The 12,352-nt window shown below is 53.0% G+C and overlaps 1 protein-coding gene across 1 annotated transcript in view; it reads left to right on the top strand.

Moving 5' to 3' along the window:
• Window positions 1-12,346, top strand: part of CCM2 (CCM2 scaffold protein) — a 38,370-nt gene extending 26,024 nt beyond the window's left edge. The window contains exons 2-10 of the mRNA XM_026842821.1: window positions 4,218-4,391; window positions 4,563-4,646; window positions 5,033-5,216; window positions 6,497-6,633; window positions 7,692-7,827; window positions 8,946-9,003; window positions 9,659-9,797; window positions 10,154-10,292; window positions 11,891-12,346. Of these exons, the coding sequence (XP_026698622.1) occupies window positions 4,218-4,391; window positions 4,563-4,646; window positions 5,033-5,216; window positions 6,497-6,633; window positions 7,692-7,827; window positions 8,946-9,003; window positions 9,659-9,797; window positions 10,154-10,292; window positions 11,891-12,171 (1,332 nt within the window). The 3' untranslated portion in view covers window positions 12,172-12,346. The remainder of the gene's footprint in view (window positions 1-4,217; window positions 4,392-4,562; window positions 4,647-5,032; window positions 5,217-6,496; window positions 6,634-7,691; window positions 7,828-8,945; window positions 9,004-9,658; window positions 9,798-10,153; window positions 10,293-11,890) is intronic.
• Window positions 12,347-12,352: the final 6 nt, after the last annotated feature.

Here is a 12,352-nt window from a genome sequence, read left to right as displayed (position 1 = left end):
AGGGGGGGGGGGGGGAAGAAAACAAGCTTCTCTTTTATGGGTTTTAAGGAAAAATGGGATCCTCCTCTCCCCAGACCTACTAACTAGGCAGCGTGCCAGAGGGGTTTGCTTGTGTCCCAGGGTGGGAATCTGCTCAGCACAAGCACTGAGGGGCTGTGGGTGGCTGGCAGGTCTTCAGGTGCTTTTTCTCCAGCCGACCTTCTTGTCTCTGCTCAATGGGTGGATTTCATCAGGGAAATCACTGCCTTCGCCTTTTTAATTTGATTCTCCATCTGTGAAATTAGCAACTTGGTTTTGTTAAGCCTCTGAGCCTGACTCTTGAGCTCACGTTTGAGCCCAGCAAGGCTTGCTTGAACGCTTTGCGCTCTCCCAAAGTGCCTCCTGGGAGGCCATGACTCAGGCAGGGAGCTCTTAACCTCATTCCCAAGCTTTGCTTTTTCAAACGTGAGACTTAAGGCCTTGAAATACAGGCCCTGAAAAAGTTTTTTAGCCCTTGGTCTCAGTAGATGTTGGAGAACAAAATAGCTCTGAAACTCAGAGGAGAAACCAGGATTAAAATAATGGATATTTCCATGCCGGGTGCAAGTCCAGGCTGTAGTGGCAAAGGCTGTCAGGGAGTTTCCAGGGGTTTTGGGGTGCAGGAGGTGGGACCTCATGGCCAGGAGCCAGGAATGGGATCGAGCCTTGCAGAATGGGCTTCTGCACGTCACCTCACCTCGTACCCATCCCTGTTGCTGCCAAACCTTTCTGATTCTTAACCAACAGCTTTATTTTGTCGCTGTTGCTGTGCATAACAGAAGGAAACTGTGGTTATTGCACTTCCTGGCTGTGATCTGGCAGGCGAATGAAAGCTCACGAGTTTGCCAGCTCTTCGGCACGGGTCACGAGCTTCGGAAGCCCCTGAGGTGAGGGTAGCAGCTCCTCATCTCCCCACCCCAGGAGGTGCTTTTGGTGAGCCACCAAAGGCTCCACGCCAGCACGGTTTGGCTCTGCTCTCCATAGCCAGGCGCTTCCATGGAGAATGAGGTAGGTGCTGGTTTTATATCAGTTCCCAGAAATGCAGAAGCTGTTTCACATTGCGTCACGCTGGGTGATGCATCCGCCTTGGATTTGGGCTCCCCAAATCCTCCTTCAAGGAGAGCCTGTGGCTCTCCCACGGGGCTTGGGGGCTCCCTGCATCCTTGAGGGGAAAGCAGGAGTTTCTTCAGGTTTTCTCCCTACGGATTGGGCCAGACTTGGCAGCCTCAGCACAGAGCAGTGAACCAACACAGAGCTGCCAGACTCTGGCTGGTGGAGGGGGAAGTGTCTGGGGAACTGTTGTGGTACAGCTCTGACCCCGGTGCCAGATTTCTGCATCTCTTTGCTTTGATTCCTAAAAGATGCTGGTGGAGTGGCACCTTTACACACCGGCAGCCAAGGTTTGGGGTTGGACACTCTGGGGTGCTGGAGCTGGAGTCGATCCCCACACTCCCATCTTGGCAAACAGACCTGTTGTGATCAGGATTTTCTTTCTGGAACCAGGAATGGTCCCACCTCCTGGGTTGCACAGCGTGGGGTGATGCTCCATTTCAGGAGCTGAGCTGAAGGGAGGGACACCATCCCTAAAATCTGCAGTGCTTGGCAGCGCTGGTCCTGCTGCTGTCACAGCAGAGCTGTTTCATGAGGCCAGCGCTGTGTAGCTGTGTTTTCTGTCCCTTTTTTGTCCTATAAACTCTATTTTTATCTCCCTGGTCCAAGGCTGACCTGTCCCCAATGTCCTTGTGGTGCCTGGCTCATTCTGGGAGCTGGGAAATACTATTCCTGTCACAAATGGGGTCCCCCAGGGATCAATATTGGGCTCAATGCTGTTAATCTCTTCACAAGTGATCTGGATGATGGGATCAAGCGTTCCCTTGATGAAGTTTGGTGACAATACCAAACTGGGTGGGGAAGTGGACACTTTGGGAAGGGAGAGCCACCCTGTAGGAAGGCCTGGGCAGGCTGGAAGTGTGGGCTGACAGGAACCTTCTAACATTCAGTAAGGACAAGTCTAAGGTCTGGCACCTGGGAAAAACATCATCCAGGAGTGCAGCACAGGCTGGGATCTACCTGGCCGGGTGAGCAGCTCTGTTGAAAGGGACCTGGGCATCCTGAGGAACAACCAGCTCAACATGAGTGAACAGTGTGCTGCTGTGTCAAAGAAAGCCAATGGGATGCTGGGTGGTATCAAGGGCATCGCCTGCGGAGATAAAGAAGTCATCATCCCACTCTGCTCAGTGCTTGTCAGGCCACACCTGGAATACTGTGTTCAGTTCTGGTCCCCACTGTGGAAAAAAAATTGGAGAGAGCCCAGAGGAGGGCCACAGAGATGATCGAGGGACTGGGCAACCTGCCATGTGAGGAAAGGCTGAGAGAACTGGGTTTGTCCAGCCTTGAGAAGGCTTAGGGGAGACCTTGTCCCCTGGTTCAGTATTTAAAGGGTGGCTGCAAAGAAGATGGAGACTCCTTTTTACAAGGAGTCCCATGGAAGAGGCGAGGGGCAGTAGGTACAAGTTACTCCTGGGGATGTTCTGACTGGACACAAGAGGAAAATTTTTCACCAGGAGAACAATCAGCTGCTGGAATGATCTCGCCAGGGAAGTGGTGGATTCCCCAACATTGGACACTTTTAAGATTCAGCAGGACAGGGGGCTGGGCCAGCTTGTCTAAACTATGCTTTTGCCAAGAAAGGTTGGACCAGATGCTCCTCAAGGTCCCTTCCCACCTGGTATTCTATGCTTCAACCAGGAGCTTTTCCATCCCTCTTCCTTGTCCTAGTACAACAGTTTCAATTTACTTCAGTCTGGCTTTGATCTCCCTTGCTCCTATAGATCTTTCACACGTTGAAAAAAGGAACAAGAGAGGGTGAAGCTGCCTGGTGGGAGCAGGTCCCACGCGTGCACCTGAACACGGTGCCTCAGCTGCTGTGCAAGGAGGGGCACTGCTGGCAGTTGGTGACATGGGGGTGACAGAACTCCACCAAACAGAATGTACTACAGCAAGGCTCGAGCAGTTTAGGTGAAGGATCTGCAGCAGTTCTTCTCGACAGTGTTTTCCAAGGCAAGGTCCTGCACTGGACAGTGGGAAGAGATGAGCTGAATTTGCTGGAGGCTGCTGCTCTTTGAGGTTGTAAAGTACTCCACGCTTTTCTGAGCAGGAGCACTTGGTTTATATTTAATTAATTCACCTTTTGAAGCATCTTTTCTGCCTCTAGAGTCCTTTTTATTGCCTGTGACGCTAAGGAAAGCCAAAGTGGGGTTGCACTGAGGAGTGGGAGGCAGAGACCATCACTGCTGTGGAATGGGACGGCATCAGAGCCAGCGAGGCCTTCCCCCTCCGACCTAACATCTAACACTGTTGTGAATCCTGAGAGTTGCATTTTCCCCCTTCAAAACATCCATTTGGGCTGGTAAACTCGGAGTTGGAGAAGCCCATGCAGACTCCCAGTCATTTAGCCATCGGGCAGGCTGGCGTGGAGCTTGGTGGGGATCTACCACGGGTTGGCTCTGCCGTGGTAGGACGGTGGTGATGCTCCCTCTATAGCTGGGAGCCCGTGTCTGCACGCTGCTGCTGTCTGGACTTGTGTTGCCTCCCAGTTTTTTACCAAACCCAGCACTCAAAGGTTTGGCACCCATGAAGACCTATTTTTCCCAGGGGAGGCTGTTTCCTGGGTCATGTCCTTGCGTTTGTGGGTCTCCCCAGAGACCTCAGCCAAGTTTGCAGCATCTCCGCCTTTTCCTTTGGCAATCCTGTGCCAAGTTGCTCGCTGCAAATGCTTGAGTGAAATATAAAATTGTGCCAAAGCGAGGAGAAAGCCTGCCAGTGTTCCATGTCGCTGTGTCTTGCTCGCTTTTACAGCTCTTATTCTGGATGTACGTTGTATTTGTTCTTAACTGACAGGTTGGACATCGTGACTTTGGGGGAAAAATGTCCCATTTTGGTAGCGGGCACTTAACAGCACTTGTATTCTTGCAACATGTCATGGGAAAGGGATTTTCAGTGGAATATGATTCTCTTGTGGATTTGTAACTCCAAAACCAGCCTGTCTGTGGGGTGGTTGGGGCTGGTAAAACCAGGCCATAAGTACAGACATAAGGGCTGAAGGAGCACTGGGCAGTGGGCGCTGCTGGTTCCACCCCTGTTTTAGTGCAGAAAACACCCTTAACCCCAACACTATGACATTTCCCTTCTCTCTTCAGCCTGGAATAGTGTCTCCTTTCAAACGAGTCTTCCTGAAGGGTGAAAAAGGTCGGGATAAAAAAGCCCAGGAGAAGGTTACGGAGAGACGGCCCCTGCATACAGTGGTGGTGTCCCTGCCTGACCGCGTCGAACCAGATGTGCTGCTGAACGACTACATCGAGAAAGAAGTGAAGGTAACATCTGAGGCTTATATATAACTATTTATAGCATTAAAATAGCTTAAAAAGCACGGGAAATCTTCCATACGTAGGTGTATTTAGCAGCTTCTAAATCGGGGCTTGGGGCACCAGCCCTTTGCTCTCTGTTGATGGTGCTGTAGTAATGGTTTGGCTCTTCTTTTCCAGTATTTAGGTCAACTCACCTCCATCCCAGGGTACCTGAATCCCTCCAGCCGTACAGAAATCCTGCATTTGATTGATAATGCAAAGGTGAGTGCTCAGCCTGTTGAGTGACCCGCTCTGAGTTGTCCCCATCTAACATGCAGCATGGAGGAAAAAAAAAAAAAAAAGACTTGTGGAGCTTCTTCCAGGCTGGGTCCTGCTCTAACTGGTGTCCTCCATCCTGGGGAACAAAAAAAAAAAAAAAAAAAAAAGATTTGTGGAGCTTCCTCCAGGCTGGTTCCTGGTCTAATGGGTGTCCTCCATCCTGGTAAAGAAAAACAAAAAAAAAGACTTGCGGAGCTTTCTCCAGGCTGAGACCTGGTCTAACTGGTGTCCTCTATCCTGGTATTACAAACGTGGGAGGGAAGCCCATAACCAGACCCTTACCAAAGGGGAAACAGTTCAACAAATCCACGTAAATATGTTTATTTTAGAGAGCACACCAGCTCCCGGGGCAGCTGACCCAAGAACACGATGCAGTCATCAGCCTCTCTGCCTACAACATCAAGCTGGTGTGGCGGGATGGAGAAGATCTCATCCTCAGGGTTCCCATCCATGACATCGCGTCTGTTTCCTACATCCGAGATGACTCTGCTCACTTGGTCGTGCTGAAAACAGGTAGGTTTTGGCCAGCACGGGCCAGCTGTAGCCTGTGTTTTGGGGTTGCTGTGTGTTTTGGGGCTGTGGGGCAGAGCCAGGGTTGTCCTTGTGTAGGACAGCAGCCAGTCTGACCAGAAACGGGATAAAGGCAATGCTGGATTAGAGCAGAGCTAAACAATCGGTGTCCTTCACAGAATCCTGGAATGGTTTGAGTTGAAAGGGACCTTAAAGATCATCTGGTCCAACCCCCCTGCCATGAGCAGGGACTTCATCAACTAGACTAGGTTGCTCAGAGCCCCGTCCAACCTGGCCTTTAGTGTTTCCAGGGATGGGGCATGTACCATCTCTCTGAGCAACCTGTTCCACTTTCATCATAAAAAAATTTGTCCTTTAGTCTCCTGCCTCGAGTTGTTTCAGTCCATCCTTTTGGAGTGGGGGTATACGTTTCTCCCAGTACTGCTGTGACTTGCAGAAGAGTGAGCTGCTGGGAGAGATGAAGGATGTTGGAGCTGGGCTGGATTGCGTCCAGAGATGAAGTTCAAGCTCCCGTACAGCTTAGAAATCCTTCCCACAGCCTTTCCTCCAGCAACTGCCAGACCCCAACCAAGAGCTGTCATTTACTGACTCTTAGGAAGGTGCAGCAGTTTATTCTGCATTGCCCATCCCTCTCCCCTCCATGGGTGTCAGCAAGGAGAGCAGGTAGAGGCAGTTCCTCCAGGCCCTGCCCATCTCCTTGCAACCCTTGTGCGGGTCACTGGGAGGATTTTATCTTGATTTTGGATGTCTAAATGCCCATGTTGAATAACCGGGGTGATACCCCCTGCTTCTGACACACCTCCCTTCTTCTAACACCTGGGGAAGACGTCGAATCTGTCCCCTGCGTGGCTGAGGGCTAGAACATTTGGGGAACGCTGAGCTACTTAGACGATGTAATGACAGAGACTTATCGGATTATAAACCCTGTGACAGCAGAGGACAGTCTGTAGAATAAATGAGTAAGTGATTTAGAAGGCTGTAATTCTGCTGATGGATTTCTGAGACTGGCTAAGCCATGGAAATGAAGCCAGTGCTTTACAGAGTTGTCAGAAACCAGCTCTAAATTACAAGTTTTTCATTCCAAGACCTGTGTGGTGTTTGGGTGGCGTTCCCCAGCATTTTCTCCCAGCTGTGGATTCCTCTGTTGTCCTGCTCCGGGGGCTTTGCCCACAGGCAGCCTGCTCAGAGCACAGCTCTGGCTGTGCAAGGACTCTGTTCTATCCCTACCTCGACCTTTCCATCATGATTTCTCACTTTCTCAGCTCAGGACCCCGGGATCTCACCAAGCCAGAGTCTCTGTGCTGAAAGCTCCAAAGCACTTACTTCGGGCTCGCTGTCTGAGAGCGGGGTGGTTCCTGTCGAAGCTTGTTGCTTGGTGGTCCTGGCTACGGAGAACAAAGTAAGACTCAAAACGCTCCTTTAAAACTCTGCCCCATGTCAAGGTTACCCCCAGAGTCTCTCTCCTGATTGCAACAATACCAGGAGTGCCTGGAAGTTTTCAGGCTCTTAAACCAGGGTGGCCACAACTTCTGGGGTTGATAGTGGAGAGCCATGAGCTCTCCTGCTCTCACCCAGTGTCCCCTCTGTTAGGTGACCAGACAGGGATCTGGCCAAACGTTGTGCGACACACAGAGGCTGTTCTAAAACTGCAGGGTTGGGCTTTGCTGGTGCACGAGGTGCTACCCAGAGGAGGAAACCTGGTCCCTGCCCCAGCACTGGGACCTGATTCAGGCACGAGAGGCTATCAGAATATGGTTTTCCCTTGGTGGTGGTGCCTGATGCCCAGAGCTTTCTCCAGCAACAGGCAATCTGTGACGACAACTGAATCTCTCCCACAATAGGATTTTGCTAACTGGGGCATTTTCCTGATGCTGACCTGGAAATTTGTTTCATCCAATATCCAGAGATTCTGATCTCTGCCTGTGTGCTCCTACTTCTAGAGCAGGAACCCTTCCGGGTGGAGCTTTGCTCTCCTTGTTTTCAGCTCTAACCCTCTCTGGGGTGCCTGCACCTATTTGGGATGTAGGTTATGTAGCCAAAATCCCAAGGAGCTGAACTGAGGAGTAGGACAGAGCATCGAGACGAAATCTGGATGCTAATTAGTAGATTTGAGTTAATGATGGAGCATCCCATCTCCTATTGCCTGGGTCTTTCTGGTTGCAGAGGGCTGGGATGCTTCTCTGGGAGGATGGGAGGGTGATGAGGGTGACATATCTCAGGGGTTCATCTCCTCTAGCACCGAGGAGAAGCCCAGGGGAGAATCTCCAGCTAAGGAGATTTGAGCTTTGTCATCTCCAGCCCTGGAGACCCTGTGGGTCGAGCAGCATCCAGTATCATGGATGGGTGGGTTCCCCGTCCTCGCTGGAAGAACAACACCCTTCCATCGTAGGGAGCCAAAGAGAGAGACCGCCATGGTACCTTCTACCTTCCACCAGCCCTTCTCTGCTCCCTCCCCAGGTGACTGCCGAGGAGCTGTGCTCACTTCTCAGCCAAGTCTTCCAGATTGTTTACACTGAGTCCACGATAGACTTCTTGGACAGAGCAATATTCGATGGGGCGTCTACGCCAACACGGCACATGTCCTTACACAGCGGTGAGTCCATGCTCTCCCTGGTTGCTTGTGTCTTATCATGGTCTCCCCATCTTCACCAGGATCTGCCACTTCTTTTCTTTTGGAGCTAGCAGTGTGCCCAGGGGGCCAAGGAGGCCAATGGCATCCTGGCTTGTGTCAGCACCGGCATGGCCAGCAGGGACAGGGAAGGGATCTGAGCCCTGTGCTCGGCACTGGTGAGGCCGCACCTCGATGAGTGGGTTCAGTTTTGGGCCCCTCACCCCAAAAATGCCATTGAATGCCTCGAGCGTGTCCAGAGAAGGGCAACGGAGCTGGTGCAGGGTCTGGAGCACAGGTCTGCTGGGGAGCGGCTGAGGGAACCGGGGGGGTTCAGTCTGGAGAAGAGGAGGCTGAGGGGAGACCTCCTGGCCCTCTGCAACTCCCTGCCAGGAGGGTGCAGAGAGGGGGGATGAGTCTCTGGAGCCAAGGACCCAGCGCCAGGCCCAGAGGGAATGGCCTCGAGCTGAGCCAGGGCAGGGTCAGGCTGGCTCTGAGGAAGGATTTCTTTGCAGAAGGGGCTGTTGGGCGTTGGAATGGGCTGCCCAGGGCAGGGGGGGAGTCCCCAGGATCCCTGGAGGGGTTGAAGAGTCGGGCTGACCCAGCGCTGAGGGATCTGGTGGAGTTGGGAATGGTCAGTATGAGGTTCATGGTTGGGCTGGAGGAGCTTCAAGGGCTTTTCCAACTGAGGTGATTCTGTGATTCTGCTACCCTCCGCCAGAGCCGGCCTAGCCCAGCCTGGTGCCTTCCCTCCTGCCTGGTGTTGGGGAAAAAAACACCCCTCTGCTTTAATTATGTGAGAGTTGGACAGGTGTGAGGGCCACCTCCTGCCTGCTGGGCCCTGGGACACAAGCCACCGTCCTTTTCCCCCACACCCTTTGCTGGAGGCACTTAATAAAACAACCCCTTTGTGGGTCTGTGTCTCTGCAGAGTCCGTATCCAGCCCTGACACCACTTGGCCCCGTCAGCCCTGGCCTCACTGCCTCTCCCCTTCCGGCTGTGAAACCCGAGTCAGAAATCAGCATTGTTGTGTAGCTCAGGGGCTGGGGGAAGCACCGAGTTTCTGCCTTTCAAATGCCACATCTCAAATGTTTTCCTTGCAGACGACTCTTCTACAAAAGTGGACGTTAAGGAATCCTATGAAACGGAAGCAAGCACTTTGTAAGTTCAGCGTGCTAGGCTGAGCTCACTTGGCCCTCGGCCTTATTAGTGCAGCCTCACTGCCAGGTTTAAAGCCCCCAAAGCAGGAACCGCTGTGCTCTGCAGATTGAAAAGCTCCTGCTCACTCTGCCTGAAACATCAAGCCCTGTTTTCACTGTCCACTTGCAGAGCTGCAGCCCCTGCCTCCGCAGCACCCGTGGCAGGATTGTTCTGCCACCAGGGGCTTCCAGAGATGGTCACGTACACAACGTATGTGCAGTCCCCTGCATCAGCAGAGTGGGGATGCCACGCTCACCCACCTGCCCTGGTGAAATCAGGCTGGACTCAGGAGAAACATTTTACCCAAAACCCTTACTTTTGGGAACTTTTTCCCCAATTGAAATGGTGACCGCCAAAATGGTTTGTGGGCTGAAAACTCAACACACAAACTGGTTTAAAAACAGCTGATGGTGCTTGAAAATTTCACGTTTAACACGAAAATAAGGCATTTTCAGTTTTTTTTTTTCCCTGCACTCTTCCAAAATGAGAAAGCAGCTGGAGGCAGGGCTCCATTTTCTGCAGGTCACCAGATTGATGTAGTTCAAGTCCTCCGTGCTGCGGGAGCTTTGCAATGCCCAGGGAGCTCTGGAGAACTCACAAGCTGTTTGCATTTCAGTTCCTTTCCAGAAACCTTGGATGCAGGTGACAACTCCCCCTCTTCCTTCTCCACGCAACAGTCTCCACACATTAAGACAGTCAGTGAGAGTGAGCTGAGCACCACGGCGACAGAGCTGCTCCAGGACTACATGATGACGGTAGAGTGTCCTAGGGAGGGGGGTTTTCTTCCTTTTAGGGTGTTTGAGTTCTTTTGGGATTTGGGTTCCTTGCCTTGGCATATAAAACATGAGCCCGTGCTGGTGTAGGAACATCCTTTTCATACGATTTGTTCTTGGAGGCCTTGTGGGACCTGATGGTGGGCTCACATCCTTCTCCTGCAGGAGCATCCCCACCCCCTTGTCCCCTCGCCCTATGCCACAGCACACCAGGGCCCTGTTTGTCCCCATTTAAAAGCTGATGGGAATAAACAAAGGGGAAAAGATTCCCATTGTTTCTCCCTCCTGAAAAAAAAAAACAAAACCAGTGACGTTGGTGGTGTGCTTCTCTTCTGCAGCTCCGGACGAAACTCTCTTCCCAAGAGATCCAGCAGTTTGCAATGCTCCTGCACGAATATCGCAACGGGGCTTCGATCCACGAATTCTGTATCAACTTGAAGCAGCTCTATGGCGACAGCAGAAAGTTCCTGCTCTTGGGTGAGTGTCAGCTGCCAGGGGTTCAGGGTGGATGACTGACGTCCACCTGCTCCCCAGCCCTCATGGTGTGTCTGGTGCTCATCTCTGATGCCCGGAGCTTCCCCGTGGAAGCCTGATGGGGTGTGAGGGGCTAAAGAGGGGGGGTATATGTGATGTCTTGGGGTGTCACCAAGCAAGGAGCAACATCTCTTTTCTGAGGGCAGCTGGGTCCATCTAGCGCCAGCCCCCCTGTCTCAGAGGCTTGGGTCACCCCTGAGACGCTCACCTCTCCCTCTTGACCCCAGATGGAGCCGGGTACTGCCTCCAGCCCTGACACTGGGCTCTTCTGTGGCTCCTGGTAGCCAGAGCGAGGGTTCTGGTCCTCAGGGGGCTCCTGCTCAAACTCCCTGCTTTGATTTTAGCTTTAATAAGCTGAAAGAGCATCAGTAACAAGAGCCTGGTGTTGGGCAGGAGCACATGGCCCTGACCTGGTGCCTCAGCTCCGGCCCTGGGTTTTCAAACAGCGCAAAGACCAAAATGGAGACGCCTGTTGTCTCTGAAAAGGCTGCCTTGAGGTTTCACCATCTTTTAAAAGCAGAGCTGAAAGCACTGAGGGTTTGCTCGCTGGACCCAGCCTGCCTCAGGGCAGCTCCCAGCAAGCTCTTCCCTTTGTCCCGGGGATCCGGCAGCACCGCTGCCAGCACAAAGGCGTTTTCTTCCCACGCTGCGCACACAGCCACCTTGCTTTGAAACGTCCCCCCTACCAGAGCTGGCCCAAGGGCAAGGGCACTGGGCCACGAGGGTGACAATATCAGCTGCGTGTCACCTAAAAGCAGATCCCACTTGCTCTTTCCCAGCCTGGGCAGTCGCAGCGGGGCAGAGCTGGGCTCAGCGCTGAGCTTGACTGGGGTGAGATAGAGAATCCTTAAAATCCTCCAAGGACAATTAGCAGCGTCCCAGTGACCCTGTCTGCTTTGCAGGAGGTGACAGCTGTGATTCCAACCCCCAGGGACACTGGCCCGTGGTGGGATGGACAGAGGGAGACAGGACAGATGTTCCTGCAGCCACCCTGCTTGGCCTTACAGCCATAAGCTCAGTAAAGCCAAGCAATATGTTTCAGTGAGGATTTAGAAGCCGATCTGTTTGATCTTGGAAAAATCCCACTTTAGCAGGATTTTTGTCCTCAGTGGGCAGCGGCTGGAGTTGTCAGGGGTGTAAGTGTGAGATGTGGCCACGAGCCAGAGACCCCAGTGGTCCCTTGTCCTGCCCCAAAGAGGCTCCTCCTCCGAATCCTTATGACCTTGGAAAAATCCCACTTTATCAGGATTTTTGTCCTCAGTGGGCACCAGCTGCAGTTCTCAGGGGTGTAAGTGTGAGATGTGGCCATGAGCCAGAGACCCCCGTGGTCCCTTGTCCTGCCCCAAAGAGGCTCCTCCACCGAGCACTGCACCATTTTGTGGAGCTGGGGTGTGACCTTGCAGGCAGCCTCAGTATCTGGGAAGGCTCAGGAACTCTGTGGGGTTTCAGAGGGCTGAGTAAATCCCTGGGGAAATCCATCCCGATGTGCCTGCACCAAACAAAACCCCACACCCTGCCAACAGTTTCCTTCCCCCCTCCAGGTCTTCGTCCCTTCATCCCCGAGAAGGACAGCCAACACTTTGAGAACTTCCTCGAGACCATCGGGGTGAAGGACGGCCGGGGCATCATCACAGACAGTTTTGGGAGGTACAGACGGACGCTGAGCACCACCTCCAATTCCACCACCAACGGCAACGGCGCTGCCGGCAGCTCGGACGACCAGTCCGTCCCCTCGGAGGAGGACGAGTGGGACCGAATGATCTCACACATCAGCAACGACATTGAAGCCCTGGGGTGCAGCATGGACCGGGATTCCTCCTGAGGGCGAGCCTGGGAGGTGAGGGGGGCTCCCCCCCCTTCCTCCCAGAGACACACACCCCCCCTGCAGCAGTGCCTGTATCCTGACCATCGTTCTGGAAGAGGTTTTTTTGGGGCTAGATCAGGATGGAATTACTCTCCCAGCCTCGTTAGTGGCTCTGAGGGGCCCCTCACCGCGCCGACCC

This window comes from Athene cunicularia, assembly GCF_003259725.1.
Source record: "Athene cunicularia isolate RWA chromosome 2 unlocalized genomic scaffold, athCun1 chr2_part1, whole genome shotgun sequence".
Taxonomy (NCBI): Eukaryota; Metazoa; Chordata; class Aves; order Strigiformes; family Strigidae; genus Athene; species Athene cunicularia.
The sequence above is the reverse complement of the archived record's forward strand: the minus strand, read 5'-3'. Positions and strand labels throughout refer to the sequence as shown.